The 18,925-nt window shown below is 30.0% G+C and overlaps 1 protein-coding gene across 3 annotated transcripts; it reads left to right on the top strand.

Annotated features, from left to right (window-relative positions):
* Positions 1 to 1,127: 1,127 nt before the first annotated feature.
* LOC130901246 (activated Cdc42 kinase Ack) lies at positions 1,128 to 18,148 on the top strand. 3 transcript variants are annotated; one of them, XM_057812459.1, is made up of 15 exons: positions 1,128 to 1,462; positions 1,572 to 1,743; positions 1,887 to 2,102; positions 4,364 to 4,508; positions 4,860 to 5,082; positions 5,275 to 5,485; positions 5,573 to 5,930; positions 6,579 to 6,766; positions 7,112 to 7,357; positions 7,426 to 7,815; positions 7,871 to 8,140; positions 8,206 to 8,487; positions 9,330 to 9,754; positions 12,769 to 12,941; positions 13,770 to 18,148. In XM_057812459.1, exons 2-15 carry the CDS (start codon positions 1,584 to 1,586, stop codon positions 13,861 to 13,863), a joined length of 3,381 nt encoding a protein of 1,126 aa, XP_057668442.1. In that variant the 5' UTR covers positions 1,128 to 1,462; positions 1,572 to 1,583; the 3' UTR covers positions 13,864 to 18,148. The 3 variants fall into 3 exon arrangements, with proteins under 3 accessions (XP_057668442.1, XP_057668443.1, XP_057668441.1); XM_057812460.1 differs by having other exon boundaries at positions 1,134 to 1,462; positions 9,471 to 9,754; XM_057812458.1 differs by having other exon boundaries at positions 1,158 to 1,507.
* Positions 18,149 to 18,925: the final 777 nt, after the last annotated feature.

The following is an 18,925-nucleotide window of genomic DNA, read 5'->3' as shown; positions in this document are numbered from 1 at the left end:
ATCCTTGGAGATTTGTGTGTATTTTGATTTATTTAAATGACTTTTTCATTGTTCATCTATTTTATACAACAATGTTCTTATTTATGTTATATAATTTGTCTTAGATACAGCATGTCATATTCATTTATATATACATGTATAGATATTTATATTATTACACTGATCTGATCTGATTATTGTTTTACTTCTAATTTCACAATTTTTTGTTTACTTGTTTATCTTCATTAACATTTGAGTTATAATGTACCATAATATGTTGAGTTTTATTTACAAAAACATTATTAGAAAATCATGTCTTGTATTTTATGTATGTACATTAGTATAAATACTGCATATCAAAAGATGTATTATTGTTAGTTATACTCCTATAACTATAGTAGCTTCTCCTGTCTTCTTCAAGAAATTAAGAATGTGGGATTGGTTTATAAAACAGGCTAATATTTTTTTTTATTTCAGTTATTTCACCCCTTGAATAACACATTTGAAAGTATGTGTGAGAATATTTCTACTTAACCCATTTATTATATAGATTTATTTATAATTTATCAGAAATAACTTGTTTCCATCTTTGTAGACCAATATTCTATTATTATTTATCTAATGGTATAGATAAAAAATAAATCAAAAGTTAGATTACGTAATGAAAACAACAGTGGTCTGATACAGATATGTTTACCCTTGAGAAAAAAATATACAATGTGGCATGTTGTAATTTTGTGACATCATCCTCGAAACTTTTGCGATGTAATGCTGGTTGACTACGTTTGAGGGGTACTTTTCTATAAAATTTATGAACAATAATAAATAAAAGCTTTATTTTTTACAAAAATTGATGCTACGGAACTAAAATTGATCTTGCATACATTTATAGAAGTTTCAACTCCTTATTACTAAAATTTTTATATCTACAGCTTTCCATTATTATAAACTTTTGACCAAATACGTTATACTTAACTTCCAGTTATTGAAACAGTTTTCTATATAACGTCCAAGACATATCTTTCTATCTTGAAAAGATAAGATAAATTTTGTGAAATGAAATTTCTGAATGTGACCTAGAATGTGGTTCATCAATTATATGACCAGTTACAAAATCACGGCTTTAAAAATTGCCGCTTCCACCTTTTAGTTTTGCCACTGTCAATGTCAGTAATTTTTGTTATGTTTGTCTTGAAAAATAAAACTTAATTTTTACTATTATCCAAACTTTAATAGCCTGAATTTTGTGTCACATTACGTGAAAAGTTACTTTTGATTTCAAGAGGAAAACCTATTACACACAAAAGATCCAAATAGTGATTTTATTGCTTCACCTTGAAGAAAAATAATAAAACAATTGAAATCATCTGCATTTCCTATGGGTATCATGTTTCTCGGGCAATAGCACTTAGACTTTAGTCGAAAATGAATATTTTATAAAACATAAACTTAACAAAGTTTTCTCACTTATTGGAACATTGAGGTATTATTTCATATGGAATTTAAATAACTTTCACTCCCATGTGATGTAATTAAGTTAAATTGTAATGTGTACTTTGTTTATATCACAAAATTATTCACTATTTTAATAGATTCAGTGGAAAATGTCCGAAGAAGGACTTGATTGGTTAGGAAATATTTTATCTGAAGTTCAATTGAGCCAGTTTTTAGTACCAATAAGAGATGATTTACAAATATCAAGGTTGGAACATTTTGATTTTGCTACACCTGAAGACTTGGAAAATATTGGTCTCAGCAAACCAGGTAAACTAGTTTGAATTAAAATATAATAATAATAATGAAATGGAATTAGAATAACTAAGTTTATATTTTTACTCATTATTTCTTGAAAATCAATTGTAGTTTTATAACTAACTAAGCAGATAATTGAATATAATTGATTTTAGGTGCTAGAAGATTATTAGAAGCTGTAAAAAAGAAACGTACTCAACAAAAAAAGAGAAATTTGATAAACAAATTTATTCCAGCCTCTAATAAAAATCATACGAATAAGAAACATGATGAAATGGTAATTACTGATTTTACTTCTTGCCTAATTCAAGAAAGTCATATTACACTCTCAGTTAAACTTGGAGATGGTAGCTTTGGAGTTGTGAGAAGAGGTAAATTATTGTTTTGCTCAATCAATCATCTTATAATGTAAATTATTTTTTTATTACTAAATATTGTTTTTTATTCATAACTGCAAAATTACTCTAAAACTTTTTTTGTGTTAATTAACCACTCATTAAAATTAATGCTTATCATTACTGATATCTGGACAATACAAAAATGTTTTTTTATCTATTTCAGTACACTTATTTGTTTATTTTAGAAAAGTCCATGTTTATATTTTTTACTGACTGGAACAAATATGTTTGTTTATTATTTTTGAACTGTTAATTATTTCTCAGTGCCTATAAGTTTAGTCTTAGTTAACCCTCCGAGATGCAAGAACGTTCAGTGATTTATACATTTTGGATCAAAAGATCTTTTTGTGAAGTTTGTATATGAATTGTTGTTGTTGTCCCAAATTCAGACTTGTAAGTTTGAAAATGGGTAAAACCAGGGGACTATCTGTTGATACTTGTGCATTAATCGCAAGTCTTCATAGTCTAGGCTTTTCTGCAGTGAAAAGGACATTGAAATAAGCTAACCTTTTTAGAAGGGTGGCAGTGAACAAAGCTCTTTTTTTAGATGGCAAAATAAAATTAGGAGGAGAGAGTTTTATAGAGTGATGAGTCAAAGTTTGAAATTTTTGGGTCTAAGAGGAGAGTGTTTGTACACAGGTCAAAGGAGGAACAGATGTGAAAGACTGCAGAGGCTTGGTAATTATTTGGGGATGTTTTGGAGGAAGAGTCATTGGAAACCTGATAACAATTGAAGGGATTTTGAAGAAAGAAGGGTATGAAAAATAATTAAAGAAGATGTAGTACTTTCTGGCCAACGCCTGATCAGAAGATAATTTATCTTCCAGCATGACCACAACCCCAAGCATTTTTTCAAGGCTGTGCAAAGAGTTTTTGAAAGAATTGGAAAGGATGAATATACTGAAACTAGTGATTTGACCATCACAGTCACCCAACTTCAACCCAATTGAATTGTGAGGCAATTAAGCACATCTTTAGAATATCCTGAAAAACTAATAGATCCAAATAGACGAAGATTATTGTCGAAATTCTTACAGAGCATGTCAAAAATGTGCACCCAAATTAAAAGCAAAAGGGAGTTACATTGATAACTCAAAAATTTAAATATGTAAATATTACAGACTGTAGCTTTAATTACAGACTGTAGCTTTATTATTACTACATTGTTATCTATATATGTTTTTCAAAATATATATATCAAAATCGATTGTATTGTTTTTATTTGTTGTGTATCACGCAAACTATAAAATGGGAAAAACATTTTGACTGGTAGTGTATGTATGTTAATTAATATATGTATGTATATTAATTAATGTATTACTACATAAAAACAATTCTTCACTTATGAACATAAATATTTGTAATGATTACTATTGATGAATACTAATGTAATGATACATGAACAACTTCATTTTATGACAAATATTCAAACATTTGTCATTGTAAATGGAAAAACAAGGTTAAATTGATTGAAGTAACTTACATAACTTTCTCTGGAAAGGTAAATTAAAATATAAATATTATAATAGTCTACAATTAGCATAATTTGAGTGTAGAATAGAGAAAATTTCCTTGAAACAGTTTATTCATGATATTCAAAAAATGGGAATGTAATTTGAGATTATTAAATGCCAAATTTCAATTATGAAAAAGAAAAGCTGTTTGGATTCATCAACGTGCATTCATTTGACATAGAAAATTTCATATTAACAAAGTTTTTGTTTTCACACAAGGAACAACAAATCAATAATAAATATCAATCCAACTAGAACACATAAATCACAGATATCAAAATTTCATAAAGGTTCAATTTTGGTACAAATATATCAATAAATTAGCGCTATTAAAAAATAGAGAAAAATTCCAACACTCAACAGCTTAAAAGTATCTGTTGCCAACTAACAAAAAAGGGATGAACTTTATTTGCACAACAAGCTATAGGATCCCCCTATCTTCCGAAAACATTCCATATTGTAAAAATTTTTTTAAAATAAAAATTTTTACTGAATTGATAACAGTATATGTAATTAAAATTGTTTGGCTGAAATTTGAAAAAGTAATATTCTGAATTTATTGCTCTAGAGGGTTGTATTTCCCTTATCATTCAGTTTGAAAAATAACCTAACCATTAGTTTTGGATATATTATCAGCTTTAGATATTAATATACATTATTTTTGATCATTTTGTATAATATCTCAAAATTTCAAAGTATCCATACTTCTAAAAATTTTAGGTGAATGGATAAGCCCAACAGGCAAAGCACTACCTGTAGCTGTGAAAATTTTAAAAGCTGATGCATTAAGTCAACCTGGAGTATTTGAGGATTTTATAAAAGAAGTTCAAGCAATGCACGTACTAAGTCATGCAAATCTAATAAGGTATGTAGGTGTGACTTTTATGTTAACTTTACTCATGAAATATTTTAATTTTTTTATTATCCATTAATATTATCAAGAAGTTTCAAAAAACATTTATTAAACAAGATTATTTATATCAACAATAACAAAAAATTATGTGTGAAGGTGTGAAATTTTGGATTGTTAGTTTTTTCCAATTTGGTTATATTCATATTTGGATGTATTTGGTCATATGTATAATGAATGAAATGAAATTTCGAATGCATCATTCATTTGATTCTGTAAAAATGAGTACCGCAAAATAATGAATCGTTCATATTATTTTGTATTAAAATGTATCCTGACTCTTCTGTTAGAACATATATTTTTTAGGCTGTATGGGGTGGTGCTTTCTCAGCCTATGATGATGGTAACTGAATTGGCTCCATTGGGATCTCTATTGGATTTCCTTAGAAAGCAGTGCCAACATACTCCTCTTCCCATGCTGTGTGAATATTCAACTCAAGTTGCTAATGGTATGGCGTATCTAGAAAGTAAACGATTTTTACACAGGGATTTGGCCTGCAGAAATGTGTTACTTTCAACTGTAGATAAAGTAAGTCAACAGAATATTTAAAAGTTTGAATTGAATGGATATAAATTACATCCATTTATTTCTTAATTATAATACATTTATCAGGATGGGGAAAACTGTTTTATACTGATTTGTTATGCTGATAATTTATATTAATAATAATTGATACCTAATAGAAATGTTTGCACCATATTTCATGATGATATTTTTAAGATTAAAATAGGAGATTTTGGTTTAATGCGCGCTCTTCCACAAGAAGAAGATTGTTATGTAATGACAGAGCACAAAAAAGTTCCATTTCCATGGTGTGCTCCGGAATCATTGAGATTTAGACAATTTAGCCATGCTTCGGATACATGGATGTTTGGAGTAACAGTTTGGGAAATGTTTACTTTCGGGGAAGATCCTTGGATGGGTCTGATAGGTAAACAAAAATTTATTTGAAAAATATAAATCTATTTGTGTTAGTGCTGAAATATTAATAACATTTTATTTTATTTCTTTTTGTTAGGTTCCGAAATTCTTCGAAAGATAGAAAAAGAAAACGAACGTCTACCTCAACCAGATGCATGTCCTCCTGCTATCTATTCAACTCTACTCAAATGTTGGTCAAAGAATCCTCACGACCGCCCTACTTTCGCATCACTTAAGGACTTTTTCCGGAAAAATATGACACCAGTGATGAAAGCAGTTGGAAGGCAAGATGAACCAGGAAAACTAAAAGTCGAAGAAGGTGATGAAATTGCTATTATCGATGGAAGTGCTGAACTCTATTGGTGGAAAGGTCAGCATCAGCAAACTTTCGAAATCGGACTGGTGCCGAGATGTTTAGTTGATCCTATGAGGCCCAAGCAATCTGGTGATATCAGGTATTTACTACATACTCTTATATGGGGAAATATGTGGACTAAAAGAGCGCATCAAGCATAATCTAAAAGAGACATATATACAGTGCTAGATGAACAAAAGCTAGAGAAGCAGATACAAGAGTGTATAAGTTAGAATCTATTGGATAAATTGTGTATTACTTTTGAAACTTGAAATTCAATCATTACATATCAAATTTGTTCCACCTTCATTTTTTAGTATAAAAAATGGTTTGTACAAAAAAATCATTTAAAATTAATAGAACTGGAAAATTGTAAAGAAACAACATAATCACCATTCATTAATAACTCAATATATCTTTCATGTTTCTAAAAATTTTGTCTTCATAAAAGCTCTTCTAGATGTAATAAACATTTGAAAATGGCCTTCTTTGATAAATTTTCTTTTATTATGAAGACTCAACATTGTCAAATAAGGAGTATATTGCTATGTTTATATTATATCGTGCCTGATATTAGCGCCATTCTGCTTGAATATTCAACTACATTTTTGGATTTATAATCCCTCAGTAACATTAAACACAAATAAGATATTTCATGATGTGTAGAAAATTCAATGGCATTTTCAAGAGAAACTTAATTTATGTTGGTTTGTTTCAAATATAATGTTTAAATAAAATGAATTCTCAGCAAACCACTTCAACATTCCTTCATCCATACTGGTCACGGTTCAGCCTTTGGTGAATCCTGGGGTAGCCCTTCTTACATTGATGAAATGTATCTGAATAATCCCATGGATCCTCCAGATGTAATGGGCTTACAAAGGGAATCGAAACCATTACCGGAGCTAACGGATCGGAAAAAAGCAACAAAAAGTAGTAAGTATATGAAATATATAACTTTCAATAAAAAGTATAACCATTTATTTTCCATATCAAATTGAATCGTTTAGTTCTTAGCCAGGAAGTGTATACTCAATTTTCTAATTACCCATGCTACAGATTATCAGCAAAGTTTTACAGCGAATTTTGCTATAATAACCGCCATTAGGGCACTAACTAAATGCAATTAACAACTTGATGCAACATGTAATTTACATTGGGAAATATAAGTTATTATACCCATTGGAAGCTCTTCAAGATTATCTAAATGAAAATATAACATTTTGGTAGATAACAGTCCTTATCAATTATTTTGTGCAGTAAATATAATAACTTTTTCAGTTAATGGCTCTCTGCGTAAACCTTCAGAAAAACAATTTAATTATAAGCGATTAACAAATCAGGATAGTTTTAAGCTTAAACCACAAAGACCACCAGATCCAAAAATAGACACTAGCAGGGAAGGAGTACTTGTTGATATTTCTCCAGAAGACAGACCTGTATTAAGAGTGAAAGACACAATTAATAGTAGACCGGAATCTAGAGCTGTATCACTCTTAGATGAACCCATAGACGTACCTCAAGAAGGTGAGATTAAATAATCGAAATTATATAAATATTGAAAAAATAATCACTTGATGTTTATTATTTTATAGATAACGAAGTGTGGTCAACTGAAACTCAAAGTCAAGATTTGTGTCCACCTCCATACAACTCTCCGCCATCTTACTATAACACATCTGCTTTTACCTCTGTTCAATCAAATACCTATACTATAACTGACCCTTTTGACACTTCCACAGTATTTCAATCAGTCCAAAAAGCTCTCTCTCCAGTGTCATCAACGCCTACAAGTACATTTATCAATAAAGTAACTCAAAATTTGTTTGAGACAAGTCCAAGTAAAAATTTTAGCCAAAGCTCAACTTCTAATAGCAAAGTAGTTCAGAATCTCTTCGAGTCTAGTCCTATTAGAAATCGTAATCATAACAAAAGTTATGTTCAGGGAGATATATCAAACAGAAGTTTGAATTTTTTCAAAACTGGTGAGTATATCTATATCTGTATCAAAATTTAGAAATAAACAAACATCTATTTTAGAAAGGGATCCAAATGTATCAAAACAAGTTTCTACTATTCAGAAAAACTTGGGTACATTCATTAACAAGCCTGAAGATAATTTAGCAAATGGTATTTCTTTACTAAAACTTTCTCCGGACCAAAAAGACGACCCAAAGAAATTTATAGCTGAATTAGAAAAATGTCTTTTAGAAAAAGAAAATGAAGTTCCTGTATTAGATCCACCAGTGCCAGATAGAATGGAAAAAAAGAGCAATGAAATTGCTGGCGCTTTTCCGAAAGTACAAAACCGTAAGTAGAGACGTTTCAGATCTTAGATCACCCGTTGGTATCTTCAATTTTTATTTTTTTTATAGAAACGTATTCTAACTTGGGAGATTTCTATGCCAAAACACTCGACAACTTCCAGAAAAACGACACAACTTCCATTATTAACAAAATATGGTTTGAATCCACGTGTAACGGTAATTTAAAACAGAATAATAAAAACGTAGATGCACAAAAGAAAAAAGAAAATATCACAGTCAATGCAGAATTTGATCCATACAGTGCGATCCGAAGATATGATCCTGTGTATTCTTCGACTAATTCCATTGTTCCTGGAAATAGTTATTATGACTTAACTCCTGATGTAGCAGGTATGTGTTTTTTATAAATGTTAGGGTATTGATTAGTTCAAATGAAACCACACCAATTTATCTTATGTTATGATTAAAATATTTCATACAGCTCAATTATGATTTTAAAGTACCACTAATTGTTATACTGACATGTTTGATGAGTCAAATTGGCAATTCCTATAATTGACTTATTTTAGTTGAATGAGTGTAAAAGAAAAAATAATCAAAGCTCTGCTTCTTATTTTTTTATTATAGGACATGAAATGACAGTTTTATCTTGTGTGGCAATTCCTATAATTGACTTATATTACTTGAATGAGTCTAAAAGAAAAATATTCAAAGCTCTGCTTCTTATTTTTTTATTATATTGGGCATGAAATGACAGTTTTATCTTGTTTGGGTAAAATTTCTTAGAATCTAATTGTTTTAAATACAAAAACAAATTCATTATTGCCTCCTTTTTTAATTCAATATCTAGTAGTTTGACGAATTTGATCTACTAAAATTATCTCTAAGAGATTGAAATTTATATCAATCAAGTAATTGTTTGAGAATAATTTATTTTGTATAGATAGGTGTAACTTACCTTTTGTTCGCCCCAAATAGACATCTGATGCTAATTAGAGACTCGTCACAACCATACATTTTAATACATGTATTTGAAAACTGTCTGATAATGGAAAGATTAAATTGTTAATCATCATTATTAACCCAGTAAGTTTCCAGAATTCCATGGTAGGTGAAATTGTTTTTGTTCCATTTGACCAATATTAAGAATCAATGTTTTAAATTTGAAAAATTCAGAGGAAATTACATCACAATGTATTTTTTTTGTAAATGTTCTATGAACATTGTTTTAGGTTCAGTTCAGAATATCTATAACCCACCAGTTCAGACAATCTATAACAACTTTACTCCATCACTCCTTTCTAATAGTAATACTATCTACAACAATACAAATAGTTACAAATCACTGGCTAATATCAATGATCCATATTCAGCAAGCAATGAATACAACAGCCAATCATCGAGGTATGGTTATAGCACTGTAGCAAGTAGTATTTGTAGTAGACAGTACAGTGAAGTTGGCAGGCAGCACAGTGAAATAGGTAGACAATACAGTGAAGTACCACAAGAGAGTTTGTATCATGAAATACCTGAGAATGTGTATAATGATGCTGAAAATGATGATATCTTGAAACCTCATAGACCAGCTCCAACAAAACCTGGTGCTCTACAACCTCTGAGTATGCAACAGATCCAGAGGAAGATTCAGCAAGGACAGGTAATATTTATATACAGGGTGAGTCGGGAGGAGCGCACCAAATTCTAGGAGTGAAAGTAATGTAAAAAAATTCATATGCTCTTACCCGATTTTCATTTGTTTTCAAGTTATGGAGTATTGGAGGTGTTTTTGAACATTTATTGAAAGAACGCTATGATTAAGAAAATTTTTTGTGATAATTTGTTTATTTGTTAATATGCTATAACTTGAAAACAAATGAAAATCGGATAAAAACATATGAGTTTTTTTACATTATTTTCATGTGTATAATACACTCCTAGAGTTTGGTGCGCTCCTCCCGACTCACCCTATATAATAGTGACAAAGTATATGAAAATTTTAGTATAACATTTTTTTATTATTTATATTTAGGTACTGACTTGATTGATAGTTTATATGATTTATCCTGCATCTGTTTATTGAATCATCTATTTGCAGGATTTCCAGTATTTTTTACTTTGGTAATGTTTTTGGATGAGCCAACGACTGGGCGGACTCATTCGCCAGACTGGGATCGGTGAACTCACCGATGGGCCCAGAACTCATCCTTGGTGTAGCTAAAAGTGTTGCTATCGCGTCTTATAACGGTCTACTCGCAAGAAGGGCTCGGCAGAGATGGATAGAGATATCTAGCATGAGATAAGCGAGGGCACACGTACGTACGTACGTCTCACACCAAACAAATGCTCTAACTAAATAGGCGCGAAATCCGACTAGTGACTGGACATTGCGATCTAAGACGTCATTTCCACACCATGGGCATCACGGACGATCCGGAGTGCCGTTGGTGCATGGAGGAGAACGAAATCTCAGACCACGTCATCTCGAGTACCCTGGACTCATATGAACGCGGTTTTAACACTTGAGCAAGCCTCACAACTTGCCTAATATATTAAAGGGTTCAAGCCAAAGCGCCCGATCGGCTTCTCAAAGGACATGGGCCTTTGGTAACGTCAAGTGGGGCACGACGGGCCTATCTGAAGGTATATGTGCCGCCCACAATTAACTATGAACAATGAATGTTTTTGGATATATTATTATGAATATAGAAATGAAACTGTACAGACAATGTTTGAAAAGATTCAAACAGTAAAAAATGGATATCTAAGGTAAATGAAATATTAGTAAAAGTGGTAACAAAAAATATAAAAATTAAAAAATGTGTAATAATAGTATTATACACATATTGCTATTTGCCTTTTTACTAATATATAGAAGTCTTAAAAGGATAGATTTTTATTATGTACAAATCATTAGACTTTTTACACAATGGAAACATTCTTTTAGAAGTTGAATTAATACCCATTTTTTCTAAATATTAGTACAATTCAATATTTTCTCTAATATTTCTACAGAAATTCAACCCTATTTTAGTTCATGGTGGAAAACTATATTTATTTAGATTTGGCTGTCTTGTTATTGTCATTTACATTTATAGTCGATGTAAAAATTTGTTAAAGTATCGATATTTCTGTATAAACTTACTTTTTGACTTTGTCATTATAAAATTCGTAAATTCTGCTCTAAATCTGGGAACTTTAATATATTTTCGATAGTCGTCTTTCCTAAATTAAATCTACAAGAGGTGAGACAGGCAAAGATTATCCTGGGAAACTATAACTAGAGAAGATCTGATGAATAGTCTTAGTAACAACAACCTACTAGTACTAACAGAAGTCCTGTCGGGGCTCTGTCGCCTCAATGGACACATGAAGACGCTAATAGATAATAAAGCATGCAGATTGTTCTCTCCCTATCTCAGCTATAAATACTGGGTTCCCAATATAACAGCAAGCAAAGTGGACACAATAGATCCTTTGGGTTGCGGTGTACATAATACCCTTATATACATACATACCTAAATTTAAATACTATGTAAATGTTACAGTTAAAACTAGATTTTAGAGTGAAACACTTTATTGCTATTTAGAACTAGTTTTGTATGCCTTAATACTAGAATTAAGTAATGCTCAAATCGAATATCAGTTAAAACTAGTTCTTACTAGATAAAACGCGTTACTCAGAAGCGAGTCAGTTGAAACTGTATAACCTGATCATCGTACTTTATTTCGATTGGTCACAAGACCTAACCTGATTAAACAAGTGCGGGGGAATAGCGTCGACCGCGTGCTGTGCGCTTGCTTCGTTCTATCCCGCTTTGTTTTTATTCCGATAAGTACTTATAGAATTCCTTCGAGCAAGCGCAATTGTCATGATAAACTTAAATGAGAGGTCGCGATGGAAAGAGGAGTTTTTAAACAAGTTATTAGCGATTGAAGAAGCACAATTAGTTGTTCAAAAATTTCGAAAACAGTACAGGAGGCTGAAGCGATTTAAGGTAATTAATATTTGTGGAATACGAAAATTAGTGACTAAAGAGTAGCCGAGCCGATAAAGTACTACATGTATGTGGATAAAATTTTTGACATTAATGAAGCAGCTCATGTGGTCATCGGACATGGTGGTCGAGATAGATTGAAAAATGAAACTTCTCTAAAATATGCAAACATAACCTTAGAAATGATAAATATTTTTCTCTCTATGTACAAAAATTATCAGCCTAAAAAGAATATGAATAAAAAAAAACTTGTTTCAAAACCCATAATACACTCTGAAATGAACAGTCGTTGTCAAGTCGATCTTATCGATGAAGAAGTGGATTCTCCTTTAGTGCTAGATTATTATTTGGTTCTCAGTGTCTTAGATATTTTCAATAATATATTTAAAACTTTATCTTGTTTTCAATCCCAAAATAATTTTTTCTAGTGCTAGTTTTAACTACAGCTCGATATGACAACTAGTTTTAATTGAAAATCAAATATATCAGTGGTAAATACTAGTTTTACTGAGTATTTCTAATTTTAATAAAGGCATTAATTTAACTAGTTTTAACTAGGGAAAACTATAACATATATATTTGACATAACCAGCTAGTTATTAAAATTTTTACAACATGAACCAAAAAAACAGTAAACTCTTTATAGAATAACATTACTAATCTTACTATTTTACAGTTGTCAGCTGATGCAGAACGACTGATGACTCCAGAGTATAGGAGCAATAAAATAAGTCAAGTACGGGATTGTATACCAGATGTAGATATAGATGAGTGTCTGTCAGTGTTACAAGCCAGTGGTTGGGATGTTGCTTTTGCAGTAAAGACGTTAAAGATAAATAAATTGGTTAAGTATGTATTTTTGTTGTCTAAATTAATTACAATATATTTGTATATTTTATTTAACCTCAATAACGATCAGATCATATAAATATATAATCATAGTTTTGATTCTATGTGTTTACCTCGAGATGAGAGGACAATATGGTTTGTCAAACTGCTAGAGAAAATATTATGAAAAGAATTTATCCAACAGATATTTGCGATTACGAAGGTTGGTTGTTGGACATTATAGCTGGTTGTGTTGCTAGCATATAATCAACAACTACTACCACCACAACAAAAATATATAGTAGAGGTACTAAAGTTCGAAATAAAGCTAAAAAATGTGTCAAGCATACTCACAGTATGCGTACGAAAAAATATTAAATCCAACTTTATCAGTGACTACAAAGGTTCTCGAATGTCTGTTCCAAAAACAAAAACTAATTGTTGGTGGTTACCAAGGCTGAATTTCCAAATTGATCCAAATTGCTTATGGAACTGGAGACATTAGTTGGGATTGTGGTGGCTCACACATCAATGAAACGTTTGTCTTAACAGCTGCTCATTGTTTATAAAGATGGAGATGCTAGACTAGTTAGAGGAGGTATTTTAAACAAACGTGACACATTATATCTACAAGTAATAAATGTAACATTTCCTGTTGTAGAGGCAAGCGCATTTTACGTAAGCCTTACGTTCGCTTTTATTCAATTTTAACTTTTTATTTTCTTATTCTGCAACGTTAATTATTGTGAAATTTTCGAAATTACACTAATTAATGTTCGCATTGCAGTTGTGCCAACTCTATTAACAATTAGCATTAAATAACATAATTAATTTGATTGTATTTAATAGGTTAGGACTAGCAGACAGTTTTCGATGTGAAACAGCTCTACAGCACACTAATTGGAATGTTGAATTAGCAGCTTCAGCTATTCTCGACTCCTAGTTGAAATAAAACTGCAGCAAAAAAGCAGTTTGGAATTTACATGTCACTAGTCATGCCATAAATTCGGTTTTGGCAATATATTTTAAAATATTGTATTATATAGTAAGCATAAATAATCATAAAAAATCTTTTATGAGTGTTTGATTTGTTATAGTCAAGTTATTAAGAAGAAATTACAAATATTAACCCAAGCTAAATTAGTTTGATCATCGGTATTATCATTATTTTTTTTGTTTACAATGTATTCATATTTATTTCTTAATTTTAAATTTTTTTCCATGTCATCAATAAGCTCTAATATTTCTATAAGGCTTTTATATTTTATCCATAGGATTTTGAAAAAATTAGTCACTTCTTTTTTCTAAATTTCTCACCATATCTCCTTTCAAGTTGATAATCTATATTCAACTAGATGTTCGGACTAATAGGTAATGTTTTAAGAAGTTTGCCCTACTTTCCATCAATTATCTAGTGCCAAGTGCCAACAGATTATCTTCTTTGATGTTGTACCAAAAATAATTTAAGGTTGTCTCCATATGGTAACCTTCCATGTCTAATATTCCTGAAATACTTGCACTCAAATAAGGTGCGATTGTTTTCCCGAAAAATTCTACAATTAAATGTGTAATGTTTCATTCTCTGTTATTTTGATTCAAATCTATTTTCGATGAAAACGTAAACAACATATCAATAAACTAAGAAATTTCAAGCAAAACTTCGCTTTCTACTTGTATGAATAACTTTTTGGTTCAACAAAACTAGAAGTTGTGTCCTGATAGATTTAAGGACAACAATTTTTTATAAATCTCTTTCTCACAGTCTTGATTGACTGAATGGTATCAATTGAAAGCATAATTTGTTTTTTAAAAATATCAAAAAATACTGAGATTTGCTGTATAAAAGAGTAAGTTACCATAGATGGTATGAAAACTGTGATACTATTCTCTCTTTTGCTCATATCTAAAATATATTCTTCACATAAAAAGTTTGCCAGAAACCGAATTTGTGTTATTATTAGACCGTTACATTATTTACTCATTAATTAAGAATCGTTAATTATTACTTGTGCCAAAGGAAATATCTAGTTATATCTGGTGAGTCATTTACTTCTCAAAGTTTTTCTAAAAACTTCGTGTTCACATTCTATTAATTAAATGACCCATCGAATATTTAGCTTTTATTGCTAATAAATTTAGAATATGTCACCGAAATGGGATTTTAGTTGATACACACTATATGGGACATTACCATTAGTCATTGAACAATAATGGCATACTTATTTTTGAATTAAATAATCCATTTTCAATATTTCATAGGATTTTGGAGTTGTTGTAGGTCTTTTCACTGACACCATTACAATGGTAATTATAGAAATACTTGTCAGGTAAGCCTTTTGAAATGATTCTCTGGACTTACTCTAACCATCATAAATAAAAGGTAAATACTTTCTAAGCAATTGTAAAACATAAACAAAATTTTTTGTATTTCTAATTTTTTTAAGAAAATAATTTAAGTGGCACAGATTAATGCTGGGACAGATTTAGAGTAAAATTATGTATTATGAGAACATATAAGAACTTATAATGCAGACGATGCAAATACTATGGTGAGCAGTTATCTCAGAATATTAGTCGGTGCCATTGAAAAGACTCATATAATCATCTAATTAGAAGCGTTTTGATGTTAATGGAACCACCTATAGTTAGTATCAACATAACTCCTATACTAATATTAAAATTTTAGTTTAATAGAAAATATCTTGTAGAAAAGTATCAGCCAATTTTCTCATCTTCATGATATTTTAAACGACTGGTTTTCCTGTCAAAATGTATCAACAACAAAGTGGAATGATATTCTAATCAGTATTAATCAATTTCTATGTTACTTTCGGGAAATATGAAAAATTAAATTAATTAAGATGGAAGCTTTGTTGTCATTTACTGATCAAATATTCCGTTCCAAATTAGGGATAGGCAAGGTAAAATAAAACGATTGTATTGTCATTAAATTGAAATGTATTTCAAATTATGAAAATTTTATGTAAACTCCATTGGGATGTCCACCTTTTAACCGCAAACCATCACTACTATCATTGGCTGATGATCTCCATTTTGTTTTTATTTTCATTCAAATCATGACATTAAGGCCCCCTTTTGGAACTACCATAAATTACTTACGTAGTCTACTTTCTATATTTTGAAGCAAAAATAAAATTCTCAATTCTTTATTGATCAGTGATTTGGGTTTAAGGTAATTTATGGTGTATTTAAATGTCGCTTCCGTTTAGAAACAATTATTATGTTCCTCCTATTCGTTTATTTCCTTTTGAACTCTTCTCTAACTAATATGATTTAATGTTTATATTATTTGAGGCAACAATTCAATACTCGTTTTATTAAATAGAATATTTACAAAATCTTTTATTAAAGTACAAATTCGTATTTGGGTATCTCTAATTAATATAAAATAGATTAATCTAATTGATAAATGTTAAATTCGTTCTAGACATTTTTATCAGTCGCAATTTTAGTTCTATTTCACTTGATATACCTATAACCTATACAAAAAGACATCCAAGAACATAATTTTTAAAACTGAATAGATGAATACATCTGTAATAATTTTCATTTCAATGTTATTTTATTTGTATTTATTTTTGTGTAATATACATTTATGTTATTTATTAAAATCTCAGTCATTATACATGTATTTTTAATATGTTTAGATTTAATAGCATCAGAATCGTATTTAAAACACAAGACTACAATTACAGGAAATCTAAAGTTTTTTTAAATGCAATAATTCGTGTATCATGACTACCTCATCGATTTTAGTACTATTCATTTTATTTCCTATTATTCACTATGAGTAATATGAATGATTAATCAGATATACGCCAATATTTAGGTAAGCATTATAAACATTCTTTCTTTCAACTAACAGCTGCACTATTCAAACGGTTTGGTTGCATTGTGGAAACCTTGTTGTTGACAATAACTATGTAGTACAGTAATCCCCCTTATAACAAGGGAATACTCCCATATAACGCGGAAATGTTCAACATTATATTCTTGTTTATACTGTGAAACTTATAATGATTTATACAGTTCATAATTAATTTTGCAAGTGTGTAATTTGTGTTGTTAATTAAATAAAATTATTTGACGAAGGAAATTTTCAGATCCTTCATAGAAAAGGCAGACAGTGAATTTTCAAGTTAACGAAGATAAGTCGAAGGTCATGATCATTACAACACCAGAAAGGAAAAGAGCAATGGGAAGTTTGTCAATAGAATTGAACGAAAGAAAGGCAATGAGCTTAGAATAAGTTCAAAGTCATGTATATCTTGTGGTGAATATCAAGGACGACGATGACGAGGGAGAGTGAACAGTTGGGAGCACATAAAATGCTAAATAATCTCCAGGAAGGCGAAGCTATATCTATACAAAATAATAAGAGCAACAGTGAGCTACTGAGGCGAATCGTAGATTCTTAATAAAGCAGAGGAAGAAATGTGGGATATATGGGAAAGAAAAATACTCAGAAGGATACTAGGAGGTAAAAAAGAAGACAACATATAAATAATAAAATTTATTTGGGGAAGCATTACTAAACAAAATAATGAGATCCAAACGAATAGAATGGCTTGGTCACATACAAAGAATGCCAGATTTTAGAGTAAAATTATACTAGGGGTTGTAAGAACGCTTTATATGGGAATACTCCTACAACGTGGAACCAATCTACCATGTTATACACAGAATTATTTGAGTATCCGAAATTTAGACTCACACAGGTTTAGAATTATATATAATGCTGACATTAGTTTATGGGGGACAGTTATTCATCGGTATTTTTTAAAAGACCTTTAGTTATTACATAGTTTCATATTTTTTGAACTGTACGCAATTTAAAGGTAGTCCTAGAGTTCAAAAATTACAATTTTTGTATGACTTTTCTTATTTTGTTAAATCAAAGTATAAGTATTGACGATTTGATTTATTCAATAGATTTATACATGTAAACTATCACTCCTTGAAAATGATCTTTGTTCGAAATAAAGCCTTATTCTACCACATATTCACCAATAAATCTTGGTATGTTTTATGGTAAACAAAAAATTGAAAGTCTTGATGTTCTGTCTTTTAAAAATTCTTTTTCACTTTTATTTACCATTGTAATAAAAAAATATCTTAATTTCATGTATACTTTAGAACCAGTTCAATCCAATGTTGAACTAGATCTGTATTAGTTATGATAAAACAAAATAAATATTTTTTTTAAACTCTTGTTTAATTTGATAATTATGGAATGGCTCGGAGTTGTGGATTAACAATACAGGGAAATGAAAAGTTGCCTACAATATCACAGCTGATATTTCTGGAACTATTGATATTCATACCACCACTATACCAACAACTAATGTTTCGACAACCATTATCATCTTCAGAGACCAAAGGTAAACTCAGTTTAGTTTGATTATACATACGTGAATTATGACATCACGTCCATTCGTTATAAAAAAAATATGCCCGTGTACAATGGAAAATCAATGTTTTTGGAATCGATCGACAGTCTTTTGAAGACCTGTACTACATTGTAGTTCAGGAAGCATATGATAGTATAGCATGATCAAAGTAGCACTATTTATTTTGTAAGTACAATATATGAGTTCAGACAATCTTATAAAAGAAATTTAAACTGATTTTAGTAAATTTAAGGTTGGTTCACTTCCTATCATTTCAAATTCCAAATTTAAATAAAATTACAAACATAAATCAAAAAAAGTACATATTCTTAAATTACATACATAGATAGTAATAATCAATTATTAGAATCAGAAAACTGTGCGGGGCAATTCAAATGGGAATACATTGATTGCATTCCAGATATTGATGTCAATTCCAATGATTTGAACAGATTTATCTCTGGAGATTGGATTTGAACGAACTTAACAGACTCAGATCCAGAATAATTAAGAACCAGCTAAATTTAGAAACAGCTACCGTTGACAACCCTATCGTTACAAGAACTATAGTTTATATGTTTTAATTAATATTTA

The sequence above is a fragment of the Diorhabda carinulata genome, chromosome X (assembly GCF_026250575.1).
Source record: "Diorhabda carinulata isolate Delta chromosome X, icDioCari1.1, whole genome shotgun sequence".
Taxonomy (NCBI): Eukaryota; Metazoa; Arthropoda; class Insecta; order Coleoptera; family Chrysomelidae; genus Diorhabda; species Diorhabda carinulata.
The sequence above is the reverse complement of the archived record's forward strand: the minus strand, read 5'-3'. Positions and strand labels throughout refer to the sequence as shown.

What these genes read in the sequence shown, in the direction of transcription:
- LOC130901246 (XM_057812459.1), top strand. Translation starts at nt 1,584, where the DNA reads ATGTCCGAAGAAGGACTTGATTGGTTAGGAAATATTTTATCTGAAGTT. An exon ending in AGTCATGCAAATCTAATAAG is followed by an intron (nt 4,509 to 4,859) that starts GTATGTAGGTGT and finishes TATATTTTTTAG; the next exon opens with GCTGTATGGGGTGGTGCTTT. An exon ending in CTTAACTCCTGATGTAGCAG is followed by an intron (nt 8,488 to 9,329) that starts GTATGTGTTTTT and finishes ACATTGTTTTAG; the next exon opens with GTTCAGTTCAGAATATCTAT.